General features: G+C 34.3%; 2 protein-coding genes across 5 annotated transcripts in view; one reads left to right on the plus strand and one right to left on the minus strand.

Annotated features, from left to right (window-relative positions):
* LOC126975625 (protein phosphatase methylesterase 1) overlaps nt 1–9,678 on the plus strand; it is a 31,789-nt gene extending 22,111 nt beyond the window's left edge. For both annotated transcript variants that reach the window (XM_050823626.1, XM_050823628.1), the window contains one exon: nt 5,183–9,678. In XM_050823626.1, the coding sequence (XP_050679583.1) occupies nt 5,183–5,248 (66 nt within the window). In that variant the 3' untranslated portion in view covers nt 5,249–9,678. The remainder of the gene's footprint in view (nt 1–5,182) is intronic.
* A 1,138-nt stretch (nt 9,679–10,816) lies between these two features.
* The window catches only part of LOC126975620 (calcium uptake protein 3, mitochondrial), a 105,463-nt gene continuing 100,097 nt past the window's right edge, over nt 10,817–16,182 (minus strand). For all 3 annotated transcript variants that reach the window (XM_050823608.1, XM_050823609.1, XM_050823607.1), the window contains 2 exons: nt 15,127–15,284; nt 10,817–14,216 (listed from right to left, as the gene is read on the minus strand). In XM_050823608.1, the coding sequence (XP_050679565.1) occupies nt 14,145–14,216; nt 15,127–15,284 (230 nt within the window). In that variant the 3' untranslated portion in view covers nt 10,817–14,144. The remainder of the gene's footprint in view (nt 14,217–15,126; nt 15,285–16,182) is intronic.

The raw sequence follows: 16,182 nt of genomic DNA on the forward strand, positions 1-16,182 counted from the left end.
TTAAAAATAACATAAAATTCGATTAACATTAAAATTTAAACAATCTCAAAAGTAATAAGAAAATTTTAAATATACACAGATGTTGATACAACACACGAATCAAAGTCGTCTCAACCGTTGTCAATCGTCGTCTTAAAAAAATAACATAATGAATTAGTCAAATAGAACAATTCTTAATAATAATAGAAGAGAAATAATAATAAATGATATATAAGAAGTATATAATGAAAGAAACAAAAAGCCTCCATTGGCAAGAAATTGAAAAGAGCACAGTACCTATAGTAGGTATATTGTTAAATTTTAAAGAATATTATTCCGTTTCTACGGAAGGACACAACTCCGAAAAGTGTTTATTTATCAAAACAGGATTACTCTTAAGGTTGTCAGGCAGGCCACAGATGATCTTAGGCTCCTATTCCTATTCTTCATGTTTCTCCACTAGATAAAGGGCAAAGACTCTTCATCGCATAAAATACATGCATCTTATTCTTTTACGTTGAATTTTACGCGCCTCTCTTCGTATACATATAAAATATTAGCCGCGTATACGATAAAAGATTTCCAGAGGGTCCCGATCCTTAGGAGATCATAGAAGACTACCAATCTGCGTCGGGGGGCGGAAAATTATCCTAATAATAGTTACCCCTCTCATGTATGGTAGATATGCCGGGACCCGCTCCACATCTTGAGGGCGCTGTTTGATGGTCGTGTTTGCCAGTCGATAGTTGTAACCATTGCTCTCCAACACTTGCCCCACGTGTCTCAATTCTGACTCAATGAATTCAGAATCGCACAAACGAAGGGCGCGATTAATGAGAGTGTGTATTACAGACGACAAGTGCGACGGATGGTGATGGGAATCCGCTTTTAGGTACTGATCGGTATATGTGGGTTTTCTAAATACCGTGTGCTATACCATATACCAGGCTAACATTGGTTTCGTGTTTCACCAGTACATCCAAAAATGAAAGGGTTCCATCTTTTTCTTCCTCTATAGTTTACTGCAGAGGAAGAAAAGGACCTATCTTCGGATGCATTTTCTTCAGGTGGTCCAGTAGTGTCCTTTCCTGGGAACAATGGTAAACACATCGTCTACATATCTCCACCAGTATCTTTGTTCTAGGTGCACTCTTCAACGCTTCCTCCTCTAAACGTTCCATAAATATGTTGGCCACGACCGGTGCTATAGGTGAGCCCATTGTCACTCCATCTATTTGCAGATAGAAATCCCCTCGCCAGATGAAATAGCCACTATTAAGGCAGAACTCTATTAAACTCATGTAATAAGTAGGTATGTAATATTGGCAATTAAATGTTGTTTAATGATATCTATAGTTTCTGCTACTGGTACATTAGTGGAAAGAGACGCCACGTCGAAGCTGACCATTATCTCCTAGTTACGGTTTTTAATATCCTCTAATACAGTGGTTCTCAAACTTTTTTGGTGACGGAACCCTTTTGGAAGGCAAAATACTTGATGGAACCCTACAATAAAACAATAGTCGTTAAAAGTGTATTCTTAATTAATAAGCATAATAAAAGTACAATGTAACAATTACAAATTATTACTTACTTTGCCACACAATAGAACATATTAATAAAAAAAAATCTAACTAATGGGAGGTATGAAACTGTTTTTTATTTTTCATCAACTGGTTGTGGTTGATATCAGGTTTGATAGAAGACACTTGAAGTCTCATATCAGGTTCGGCGTCCAGTCTTTTGCGATATTTTGTTTTCGTGGCTGCATAGGTTTTCCTGTTTCGCACAAATAATTTGTTGGGAACGGGAGAAGAATATTCAGAGCCAGAGAATATGCCAAGAATGTGCCAAGCATTGGATATTCTTCACGGATTCTGCACCAAAAATTGTTGAGTGGCGTCGTTTTGAACAGTGACTCCATACTTGTGTCTGATGACATTTCTAAAAGAGATTCATATATCTCGTTTGACATACTTTCGGGCTTTTGCAAGTTGGGTTAAAAATTATTATGAATCCATGAATTCAGTTTCATTTTTGTATTCTGTTCTTCGGGAAAATACTTTTCAAAAGATGCGCGCATCGAACTGAGATTTTGGACCAATTCTTCAAACACATCATCTTGAAACATTTCTGAGTCGTTAACGCTAATAAACTCACTGAGTGACGTAAAGTTTTCTATTTCTTTCTTACCAACGCAACTAATCCAAAAATCTAATTTTCTTTTGAAGGCAGTTATTTTGTTATAGGCCTGAAACACAGTTGTCTGTTTACCTTGCAATGATAAATTCAATTCATTCAGTTTTTGAAAGATATCCGCCATAAAAAACAATCGGAACAACCAAGTTTTATCATACAAACGGTCCTTCAAATTAAAAGAAGTATCTGCTGAAAGATACATTTGTAACTCGGCTCTAAGTTCAAATATCCTTGTTAAAGTTTTTCCCCTAGACAGCCATCGCACTTCTGTATGGAGCAGTGGAGTATTATGTTTGCTGTTATAATCTTCACACAATAATGAGAACAATCGGGATTGTATAGTGGTCGTGATTTGATAAAATTAATTATTTTTACCGCTTAATCCATAACTAATTTTAGATTTGATGGCATTTGCTTCATCGCAAGTGCTTGTATATGCAGAATACAATGGCTGGAACTACAATTAGGCGCTTTATTTTTTATTAGTGACACTGCTCCTGCTGTTTTACCTGTCATCGCCTTGGCCCCATCTGTACAAATGTCAATGCAATTGTTCCAACTGAGATTATTTTCTTCAAAAAATATATTTATTTTTATAAAATTTCTTCCCCGGTAGTGTTTGTGAGCAGCAGTGAACACAAGCATGTCTTCTTCAAAAGAACTTTCATATGGATATCTCACGATAACCAGCAAGATAGCCAAACCAGCGACATCAGTCGACTCGTCCGTTTGCAAGGCGAATCGTGTTTTTTTAGACGTGTAACTAGTTCTTGTTTGACGTAGCTTGCCAGATCATAGATTCGCCGTGAAACAGTATCTAAGTAGGTAGGTAGGAACTTATCGCTCCGAACGCTAATCGTCAACTGACTGACGAGGCGCGACGCGCGATCGCTGCTTTTACAATTAGTCCTAACCTCGATCTCGAATATTCTCGAAAATACTCGAGCCGGCGCCTTTAATAAACAGAAAGCAAAAATAAAAAGAAAAATATAAAAGTTTCGTTGTAAACAATCTCGACAAGTCGAAAGTCGCTTGTTGACAACTACAGCGTCTAATTCGGAGGCGGCTTTTATGAAAGGGACTGCGCGCTGACAAGTAGGTATACAAGTATACATGTCGATACCAAACTTATGAGATATTTTACCAGCTATAGTAACACATGTTTATACAAATAAATAAATATACCTACGAGCGGGCGCGGAGTCAAAACGTTCGACCAGAGAGAGGTGTTTTGATTTTTGTTCTAAATTCTTGTGAACAGAGGTGTCGCGGAACCCACTTAGAGTATAGCTACTAGAATAGATGAATGAAATGTGTGGAGTCTTTTACAAAGCTCAGTCTTTTTCCGGTCACCGTCCGCAAAATACTTGCCATGTGATGTGAACTTTTATATGTAGGCTCGTCAATTTGACTCACAATGGGACGTAAAAGCCAGTTCGATTTATGGATTTACGGCAGAACATATATTTTGGGGTTGGGTTCATGGGACGCAATCGCTTTCTTTCTTCTGATAACGAGGATAGGAACTTGTTCAATTTGGAAGTTACACGAGCTGTGGGGTTGTAGTTTACCTTTTTTATACGCATTATATTAGCTTCACTTGTATGTTTGTATGTATGTTTGTAACTGACTCCTTTAGACGCGATTTTGACCCACGTTAAACGGCCAGATTTCATTCCAACTTTGTAGAGTTATCGAGGACCGATGACAATACACTAATTTAGTAAGATTATTCCATTATTCAATTTGCAAAATAAGATTTTTGTCAATTTAAATATTTTTTTATCTATAGTCGATAAAGCAGAAATTATGAAATGTTAAAGTACTTAATAGTTTTAAAAATACACTTTTATAAAAAAAATATAAGTTCTCCGTATCTATAATTGCAATAGCGTTACCCTTATCTGCTGGTAGTACGAGGATATCAGGATTTTTGCGTAAGGACATTAGTTCTTGGAACTCCTGTCTATATATTCGGTTTCGGACTTTTATGTTTACGAATAATGGCTGATATATCCTGCCTCAGGCATTCGGCTTCCATTTCAGGTACTTTGTTTATATTATTGACTCCACAGGTACTTTATTTGGAGCAATTGCAAACTTAAGGCCTCGCGCCACCGCTCTTGAGCATCAGTCGGCACGTCGTGTGACGATAAATTAAGCACACTATCTTCCGGTGTATTAGAGCAAAGTTGTCTTTGAGAACTAATTATTTTACCTTCATTTTTTAACAGGCGTCATTTCATTGTCATCTCTGGTCTGGCGCACCCCAGTATCAGCTCGATCCATTTGACCGCGTGCAACGCAGAGCAGCTCGAATTGTCGGGGACCCGGTGCTCTGTGAACGGCTGGATCACTTGGCGTTGCGTAGAGACATCGCTTCATTGTGTGTCTTCTACCGCATTTATTACGGGGAGTGTTCCGAAGAGCTGTTTAAGCTGATTCCTGCCGTTAGGACACGCCACAAGTTAGGATATCATCCCCACCATCTGGATGTGTGGCGGTCTTCCACAGTGCGGTTTTCAAGGAGCTTTCTTCCACGTACTACAAAGCTATAGAATGAGCTTCCTTGTACGGTGTTTCCGGGATGATACGACATGGGTACCTTCAAAAAAAGCGCGTACACCTTCTTTAAAGGCCGGCAACGCTCTTGTGATTCCTCTGGTGTTGCAAGAGAATGTGGACGGCGGTGATCACTTAACACCAGGTGACCCATACGCTCGTTTGTCCTCCTATTCCATAAAAAAAGGCGATTTAATGTTTCTTTTTTTCTTCTTTATGATTGTCTGCAACTTTGAAGTTTCGGCTCTAATAAAAGTCATCACATCTAACCGCTGCCATAATTCCAAACCAAGAACAACTAGACAGTTCCATAAGTAACCTAAAAAGGTATTTGTGTACCTGCGCGGTATTAGGACCTACGAATGGTCCGAAACGAGTCAGTACCGACACCGACAGAAACGTGAGTAAAGCCGTATTAATAACATGTATTATTTGTTTGCAGGTAGCGCGGGTTGTAGCGTCGTTCGCGCTTCGACACCGGCTTACGGAGACTACCGATTTGTACTAGCGAGGTACCACCAGGGGGCGCCACTAGACCCTGACATTCATTTGACAGCAGGAAGGCAAAAAGGCTTTAAATCGTGCTGCAAATCGTGTTTAGGTGCAGTAAATTATGAAAAAAATATAATGTACTTAAGTATTTCGAATTGTGATTATCTGTCAAATTAGACAGCACGTTTATTGATGTCTCAGTGTGAGGATGGCAGTTGTCAAATGTGACGATGTTATGTCACATCTCAATAATAAAATAATATATATTTAAATACTCATATAAAGTACCTACACTTTAGTTAACATAGTCGGTAACTATACAAATGATTTGAGTTTTCTTTAGTGTTAATTCCGCCAATATTTGTCTTTAAACAATACACGAGGCATCCTCAGGACGTGTTGTCTCGCCAAAATCTGGCACGAGACAAAACACGTGTCGAATTGTTTAAAGACAAATATTGGCGGAATTAAAACTAAAGAAAACTCAAATCATTTGTATAATTATGGATTTCCGCAAAGTAACGCCTACTTCAATAAATTTTCATAGCGGTAACTATATTTGTTTAAAGAATACTTTTTTACTATGAGAGTATTCCCGGATATTGCTCGGATAACTCGGATGCTACCCATGACATAAATGAGACCTTTCGTGTAATTTAGAACTGTTTCACCAATAGGAAGTTACCAAGGCATGTGTATTCTTTAAGTAATAACATCCTAAAATTGATGGGTTGCTAACATATAACGTCTATAGTTGCAATTTTTTTTTACATTTTTGGCCTCAATTATGTTGGTTGGTATGAACCTATTAATTTTGTTCCGATATTTTATTACCAAACTTCTATCGATTCAATTGTACAAATTAAATATGTAACCAAAATTTATGAACGATGCTGTACTCGAACCCGCGATGTCTCGGGTTCCGTTCAGCGCTCTTTCCACCTGAGCCATCCGTTCGAGCGAATTGTATTGTATTCAATAGTATTGAACACCCACTCATAAAATTTTTCCTCACGCTACATACTAAATTCGTGCAGCAGGCAAAGTCAACAGTGCATATTGACGTTTCATACAACTTATTTAGATAAAGCCACGGAACAGTAAAAAAATAAGGACTCCGTGTCACCTTACATAACAGTGAAGCACCAAAACAAGCCGGAAAACGAGTAAATACATACACGCATACACTAACACTAATACAAGCCGATTGTCCGCCATTATGAGATTTGTCATCGTCTGTGACAGATCAGTTTGCGTCGCAATAAAATATTTTAAAATTGCCGTCGTGCGTTGGGGAAATGTATAAAAACGATACTATAAAAGTATTTGTGGCCATATATGATTATTTAAGGGAGAAAAAATTGTGTATCCCCGTAACTGCACACACACTAGCATAAGGGTGCTTCACTTGCTAATATCACGGTGCGGAGTCCTTCCTTTTTTACTCGTCCGTGGGTAAAGCGTTATAACACATCAAACACCTTATCAGTATATTTAGATTCATTTGATAGCAACAAGCCAGCCATATATATATATATATATTAAATACTCATACATAAAGGCTCCAGTTTGCTCACGAATAAACAAAACATTGTAAATTTAAGCAATGTTAGTATTTTTAACTTTAATGATAGTCTCTTGGTGAAAAGTGTATAGTAAATGTGAAATAATTGTGAAAAGTATTAACTTCTTTAATTTTGCCTCTACAAACGGTCTTTACATAATCCTATATTAAGAAATAATAGTTAAAAAAAACTAAAAAGCACGCTTTATATAAAATTCAACTAAAAAATAGAAAATAAATTTAAATTGAAAATAGTGTAAAAAAATATATTTTATTGTAAAAAAAAAGCGTGGGGTGTAGAAGAATTATTATTTTAATAATATCTTAAAAAGCACCCCACGCCTTTTTTTAACTATTATTTATTTTTCAATTTTTAGTCAAATTAGTGTAATGTCATCGGTCCTCGATAAATCTACAAAGTTTGAACGAAATCTAGCCGTTTAAAGTGGGTCAAAATCGCGCCCAAAGAAGTCGGTTACAAACATACAGGTGAAGCTAATATAAACCGTATAAAGATTTTGCGTTTGCACTCGCAAGAACTTATGTCAAATATTTGTATATTAGTACGCAGGGTTTCTAAATGACTTATATATTTGTAGATGTATATTCTAATTGTAGTCGAAACTCGACTTAAGTGGTTATAAATTTATTTGATACAAGAAGTAAATGTTATAGTTTTTGGTAGTTAAAGGAAAGAGTTCTCTTGAATTTGGTGCATTTTCAGGCTATTTAATTTATGAACAAATAATGCTATATTGAAAATTCAAAGTGGAACTCGACTGAATTATAATGGGCAACTCTGTAACAACGAATTACTTTAGCTATTTTTGATTATTTCTTATGAAGTTGCAATAAAGAAACAGATACCTCAATCATCCCCTAGATCTATCTTTTTGCCTAAAAACTTGATCTTAAAAATGGAGTTTTTATTATTTTGTTGCTAGCATGTGAATGTGATTGTAGATGAGTAGTAGCGAAGTTGTTTCAATAATTAAATAAATATATTATAATAAATATTAACATAAATCTCAGTGACATATTAAAAAAAATCTTAATTTAAAAGCAAAGTTTATGCACTGTCCGATACATTGACTCTAACATACAAATGAGAAATTATTATGTCACAGTATACTTACATAAGCATTTCACAGGCAAGTTTCTGAAGCATTTTTTTAAATTGATATACGATTTTGAACTATGCATACCATGACACATAGGTGGGCAGATATTATGGTTATCAATAGGTTTTATGATATTTTTTTTTACTTAATAAGGCATTTATTTCACCTTTGAAAATATTAGTTGCATCACCTTGCATATATTGTTATTGAAAAGAGTTTCAATGAGTTTCTTGTCAAGTGGTGCTAAATGTAAAAGTCACACATTGTTCGAAATTGGTTAGAGTACGCCCACTTGGGCGTAGTATTATTTGCCGCACTTTGCGACTACGCCTGCGGTATATCTAGGTGGAGCGCAGCGGAGACCAATCCTTAATCTAAGGTTCTGATACCTACGTTAGTGTCAGTGAGGCCGGAATCGCTCTGGTCGGAAGTAGAACTTTATTACTTTTCATGTCTTTAAAATAATTATTAGTACATAATTCTATTACTCTAAGTTCTTTTCAAGTTCCTGTGGAATCATCAACCTTACATACACACTGACTTGGAATAAGGAATGCAATTATTAAAAGTGGGTAGTTGCAAATTATCTATTGTGCATTACTAATGCTTCAAATAGATTATTGAGTGAGTTCACGACTATTTATTTTTTTGGCAAAGTATTTATAAGTCTAGTAGAATTTAGAAGAAAAAAGTATTATATTTTATTCGTAAATATTATATTTAGATTAGATTCTCAAATTTATGTAAATGAAGTACTCATACTTATTCATGCTCACTTGCAAATTACTAAAACACATTTAGACGCGACGGTATGGAATTAAATTATTTTGTTGGCATAACTTGACTTAAAATCTTTTTTTCATGATAATTTAAATTTTACCTGTTAAATACTTATATAAATATAATATATATATAATAATAAATTTAAAATGCATAAATCTACCAAAATTAAAAGGTCTTTTGGTGTGTATCTTAAGCGGCGTCATTGAATGAGTCACTGATAGATGACGTCAGCGGTGACATGCGCTTGTCACATACCTATTAGTTTCGTTTACCTCGAGATACCTCGGGTTGGTATTTTCTAAGGAATTATTATTATTATTATCGTTACATTTTATTGATCATGTTTGCTGTCGTGTTTGTGAACGCATACAAAATATACTTATTGAAAAATTTTTTAATCGACTGCTACAGATAATTTTTACGGCTGACCGCATTTTGACGGCTGTCGTATTTTACACAGATAAAGTTTTAAAATTTAAAAAAAATCTTTTATAGTCTGTTAAATTACCTTTCTTGTGGTATATCGTGTAGCTTGATTTACTCTGTGTATATTTAACGAAAAAAATATCTCTGCGCGCGCCCCGCGAACAGACATATTATGTCTAATTGGCACCTCGGGGGATTCTCAAAAAGGGTCATGTAAAACAGTCTCAGTGTGAAAACGAGCAATAGTCTTATTTATGTAACGTATAAGCTTACGATAAGTTTATCTCGAAAATAGCTACATAGGTATTAGAAAGTTGTATTAAAAATAAATTATTTATAACGAAGGTGTTGATGTATTTAGAAAAATAAAGCTATTTGTGTTATTTTGCTACGAATGAGTTGATATTGTGTTTTCTCCGTGTTATGTTGAAATATGCATACCATATAATTAATTGATTTGATCATTTTATACTCATAACGACTGGTTGTAATATGAATTTTTTCATCTTGTAATTATGTAAAAATTGTGAATAAATGTGATTTCAAATTTTTTTTTGTTGTATTTTTTGTAAATTTTATGACTTTCCTTTTTCTAGATAAAACATTGAACGGGAGTCTAATAGCGGAATTATATAATAAACACAAGTTTGTAATAGTTGTCAATGTGCAAAGATTTTGAAAATTCTTCGTAGTTTTTTTTAAGGAATAGAAGGAAAAACGGGCGTTGTTAAGTTGAGATGACACCTGATGTTATAGAATCACCGCCGCCCACATTCTCCTGCGACACTAGATAAAACATAGGAGCGTTGCCGATCACGTAGCGTTCTCTATCACAACTCTCTAAGTATATCAACGAAAACACTACAGTTGTAACACAATCCGAATTACCGAGAATTACCGACAAATCTTCAAATACGTCGACTTGGACAATATAAACTCATTTGAAAAAAAAAAGGCCGGTTTAAAAATTTTTCCGTTCCTCTAGAAAATACAATACCAAAAGAGGTTTTAATCATTTGACAATATTACTGGCACATTAATGAAGTGTTGCGGTGCATAACAAAAGTTTATTCTAAATTAAAATTTAAGACAAAGTCGGACTTCAACAAAAATTGCAGTTAATTGCGTATCGTGGCGGGAATCAACGCTCTTAGTCCCGACGTCAATCTCATAGAGCACATTTGGGATGTTCTAAAACGAAGAGTAAGTTCTTTTTGCTTATTATGATGATACAAGCTACTTAGAAACATGATGCCAGTGAAACAGGTTATTAACCTAGACGCCCGTTTTTTTCCAAGAGTGTATATATATTCCTGTTTCATAACATTAAAAGGTAATTAATTTTTTTTTAAAGATATAGAAAATAAGTTCCCATCTCCTAAGAAAAGATAGATATTTGAGTTTTGCCACGGTGCTGAAATATTTGTCTGGCTCAAGCCATGAAGACAATTTCAATGATGATAGCAATGACACGCCTTCAAGACAAGGTCACCTAGGTCAATCTTTATCATCATATCTACATTTGCTACACAAACTACATAGCACCTCATCATAATTCGACTAAATAAATCACAAAAAGTTAGATTTCAATACAAATATTAAATTACTTACCTGAAATACACTAATATTAAATATTTCTAAGAAATAATACAACAAATAGAAAGTTTTAATAATAATAAAGAACAAGACAGATAGGACAAACATTTAATAAATCACAAATTTGAAGAAAATTTTAACACTTAAAATGCAAGGTTTTATAAGTACTGAATCACTTATTTCTTAATACAAAGAATGACTAGCATAGTTTTACACTAACTGGATTAATACTTCAATATAAAATTATGCAATAATAGATAAATATAATCTTTTGAAAAAAGCAAACAAACAAAGCAAGTTTTTTTTTAGGTTAGTGATAAAATGAGATTATCATAAAACTATACACAAAACCACAGCTAGACTCGCGATTAGACTTAAAATCGCGATACAAAAGTAACTGTTGATCGTAGATGGGTGAAAATTTGAAGTTGTATCTATTTTTTAAAGCTGACTCATAATCAAACAAATTTAAAAAAAATGTCAAAAAAATTAAAAAAAAAAATCGTGTGGACCACCCTTAACATTTAGGGGGATGAAAAATAGATGTTGTCCGATTCTCAGACCTACCCAATATGCACTCAAAATTTCATGAGAATCGGTCAAGCCGTTTCGGAGGAGTCCAATGTTTAACACCATGACACGAGAATTTTATAATATATTAGATTTATTTATATGCCCGTGAGTTATGTGAGGAACAGTCCGCCATCTTTGTGACGTAATACCGAAACGTAAAACCGACAGAAACTTCAAAAATCACCAATCAAATGAATCAAAAATATAGTGTACATTATGGGTCCTTATGTTGGTAAAACGTATTATATTTCATGAAGTATTACTAGGATATGTCCTAATATGTTAAAAATGTCCTAAAATGTAAAATATGTTTTAGACTGGCATTTAAAGATGGCATCTTTCGGTAGTAGTACTGGCTTAACTTACAATAAATGAAGGCAACATTGTGCATACCTATAAGTTAGATATAAATATTAATTATATTTTTTTTAATTATAAGTAGTCATAATATTATTTGTATATCTAGTAAGCTTTTTTAATAAATAAATAAACATATTTCTTACTTTGACATGATAATAAAGATAATATCTAAAATTGAAAATCAACTGTACCGAACCTAAAAGTACCGTTAACATACTTTAGCGTGTTCACGTACCTACATATATAAAAATAAATAAGGTAGATAACTTTGTACCAATCTGATCTGAAAACGATCGGATAAGTATGTTTATTAAATTAAAACCACAAAAAAAAATTTGCTACGAATACGAAAAGACAAAAAAAGTTTGACACGTTATAAATCACTAAAATAACACATATTATAAAAAAATAAATACATCATACATTATATAAGACAAAATAAAAATCTCCAATAAATTATTTACAACATCGGGCACTTTCATTAATAAAATAATCCGTCCGTCATACATTAATTACTGGGTGCTTTGAATTACAAAATACTTTGAGCGACATTTGTGTTTAAATTATTCTTAGTTTTTAATTATATTTATTATTAAAAATAGACTCAATATATGAGATACAAATAAATTAAACAGTTTTACATAATATACTATATTATCACATCTTCCTATTGATTTGCAAAACAAATTTAATTACTTAGATAATTTATGCGTTTAGATATAGACAACCGATAAAAACAGGCCAGGAATATTAGTTTAGTGTCCGTGACAAGCTATATCTTTCACTCGCGATTTGTATGACACTTTATGTTAGTGTGCCAAATAGAGATTAGTTCTAAACTCATTTTTTTTCGATGTTTTCACAGACGTTTTTATACCTAGACGTATAAATGATCAAAGTTTAATTACAATAATTTTTAAATTAGGAACACAAACAATACATAAATAATAGACATTATAGATATAAACATTGCCACAACCAAAGGATAATATACGCTCAAAGGAACTTGTGAACTGAAAGCGAAAATGGGACGTCGAACATGACAAGTAACTGTACTAAGGCCAACGAGACTAGATAAAGAATGGACCGTAACTGAGTTACACTATACTGAGTTATATTCTCATAAATACGGCAGATTCGGACTCTCCCGACGAATCAACTTTGTCTAATAGAAACGACAGCGATTAAAATAGCTAAGCCATAATTTATACAAATTAAAATATTTTGAAGCCCTAAGACTTTGTTTGCATTCTTTATCCCGTCTCGTTGGCCTCACTATAGTTGTCAAATGGAGCCATTAAACTAAAGACTTATATTATGCTAGCGTATAGACATAGTGTGCGAGAAAGAATTATTTATCTGGAGCCGGCAAAATATAAATAGTTTTTGGATAAAAATAAAAATGGAAAGAGAAAAATAATAAAGTACTCTATGTGGGTACGTTGAGTAATAACTTTGGTGATCTTAACATAACACGTGACATGTCTTCCAAAAGCCGTAAGGTAGAGTCGTCTTTGACGATAAATAATAAAATTAAGAGATCTCACAATAATTTCGAATAATTTTTTGGCAAAACACTTATTTCAAACTAAACAATGGCAATTTCAATTTAATAATTTAAATGGCAACACTAGAGTTTGATAAATACTAATAAATTACAATAAAAATAAAGAATTATGTATCGAGCGAAACAAAATGGTATGTTTTATAAACATACAATTTAAACTAGAAAGTATAAAGCGTTTTTAATCAAATTGAGTTCAAATAAGTACCAAATATATTATTTTAGTTTCAAAATTACAAAGAGAATTATCAGACATATGCTATATTAAGTAAGCAACTTTTATGGAAAAAGTATAAATCAGATATGTTTGCCTGATTGAAAGTGATTACCGCCGCCCTTACTGGCATTCACGTCAAGAGAATCTGAATGAAGCGTTTGTTAGCGAAAATTTCGCCTCATGGTAAGTAACAATATAGTGTCGCTCGAAATTCTTGAAAAACCGAAAATACTGAGCGGCAATGCAACTGCGCTCGTTACTTTGAGACATAATCTATTAAGTTTCATTGGCGAAGTAATACCACTAGATACGGCGCCCTTAAAACCTAATACTGAATTACTAGGACAAAGAAGCCCCGCCCTGGTGGGAGGTTACTGTTGCTTGGCGCGAAATATGCGAAGTATTAATGTATTTTATTATAACATTACCTGTTACTTATTAAGCACCATAAAAATATTGGTATCAATTTAAATTCAGACCGTCATGCAAAGTTGTTTCATAAAGCGTTAATTAGATTCTTATTTAAATAATTTTTGTAGATTCAAAATAGCGTGTTAGAAACAGACTTGAAAAATATGAGCAGTTACTAAAATTAGCTTTGCAATTTTCACCTGCAACAGAACAGTTTCAGTAACAGTACGTTGATTGGTTTGTAAGCACTGCAATAGAAAATCAACATTATGTGCGTTTGACAAGGTTCATTATCGTTTATACGGCGCTCTTCATCTCCTGCTTCACGCACGACTTGAACGCTTCCCATCCTTCGTTCTTAGCAGAAGACTGAAATATATAAAAAAATTCAAGAATTTATTAAATTATTATGAATTAGATTAAAATCTACTAAAAAGACGAAAATTAAGGCTAAATAATGAAATGAAAAGAAAATATAATCATACTTATATGAGTTTTAAACTTGTTTTTTTCTATATTTAATCTTGGAGGATATCTAAATTTCCGTGTTCTTTTTGTTTTTTGTTCCACTCCTATCTAATAATACGATAAATTCATAACAGTAGAGATATCTCTGATTGCATAGTTGTAAATATAGAAAATTATTATTTGATTAAAACAAAAGGCTATCTTTTTATTTATTTTTTTAATTTTGTCAGATCACTTCGAGATGCGTTGCCAGCTTTGACATAAGAGTTTAAAGTCCCCAAGTTGCTATAAAATCGTAGAACAGAAATAAGAATGTGTCAAAACGCAAGGTTCTGGGATTGCATACGCTGTTGAAATTAGGCTATCAGTGTTAAAAATTCTTCATAAATCTCCCCATTGCGGCATAAGATAAATCCAAAAAGAAAATATATGGTAATTACCCATGATACCTATCTTATGATTTTTTTTGGCCTAAATAACCGTGACAAACGAGAATTCTGGTCATTTGGCGGTAAGTGATCACCGCCACCCTGACAGGAATGTTAACAGCCAGTGAGAAGAAGAAGAATACAAAGTTCACTTTAGTCGTCCGTGGAAGAGTTTGGTTTTTTTTGGTTCCATCGTCCACTATTAGGACAGGCAAAGGGTTTAAGCCCATTTCAGCCGTATTCGTTATTTACTAATTAAACGTAGAATAGCAGAAGAAATAAATAATGTTAGGGATTTTTTGCTTTGTAGCGCCAACGAAGTATAACTTCTTGCGTGCATACATAAGAACACACACACTTTTCTTTCAAAGCCTTTGTCTCACCTTGAACCCGCGATGGAGGCGGTCCTTCATGATGGCGATAAACTCCTTGTAGCTCAGCAGGCCGTCTCCATCCGCGTCGAAGATGGCGAACACTGTACTGACTAGGTGCTCGGACTGCGCGATGCCCGTGCAGATCTTCACCGCGCGGTGGAACTCGTCTGGAGGTGATGAACACACTTTCATTTACTTGATTTCTCTTAGGACAACTTTATTAAGAGATATCGTAGGTCCTAAAATAACATTTCAGCTTGAAATTTACATCAAATACGTCTGCAGTCCCGTAAAAGTGAAAAAATCAAGTTTCACAATCTACCGAATCAAAAGAGTCGTCTTGTTTTTATCCAAATTTGAAAGAAATAAGAATAGACCGAGGTTCAAGGGTGTCGTAAGAAGCGATTAAGGGCTTTTAGAAGTGGGAGAGTCTTATCTGTGTAGGTTAGTGTCGAGGAACGAAGATCCACCAGAATATGTCAGTGGTCCTCAAAGAGAATTTACTTTACTTATTTTTATACCTCCCCGCTCAGGTCTCCCGTTGTAATCTAGGAAGGGCACAGAACTGCGCATGTCCGAAGACAAACGAGGCTCCTTTGCACAAGAAGCCGGCTAGATTATGGGTACCACAACGGCGCCTATTTCTACCGTGAAGCAGTAATGTGTTAGCATTACTGTGTTTCGGTCTGAAGGGCGCTGTATCTAGTGAAATTACTGGGCAAATTAGACTTAATATCTTATGTCTCAAGGTGAAAAACGCAGTTGTAGTGCCACTCAGAATTTTTGAGGTTTTTCAAGAATCCGGAGCGGCACTGCATTGTAATGGGCAGGGCGTATCCATTACCATCTGCTGTACGTCCTGCTCGTTTCGTCCCTTATTTTCATAAAAAAAATGCATCAACATCACGGCACCTCGCTCCACGTTTAATGTGGACTTTTGCAACATTAGGAGAATTATGTCCGATATGGAATATTTCGGTTAAATAGCCGCTCATTATTTAAGTGTATTCAACTCGTATAGATTAGTACATAACTACACACAACGGTCTAAGTCATCCGCAATAA

Source organism: Leptidea sinapis, chromosome 36 (genome assembly GCF_905404315.1).
Source record: "Leptidea sinapis chromosome 36, ilLepSina1.1, whole genome shotgun sequence".
Classification (NCBI taxonomy): Eukaryota; Metazoa; Arthropoda; class Insecta; order Lepidoptera; family Pieridae; genus Leptidea; species Leptidea sinapis.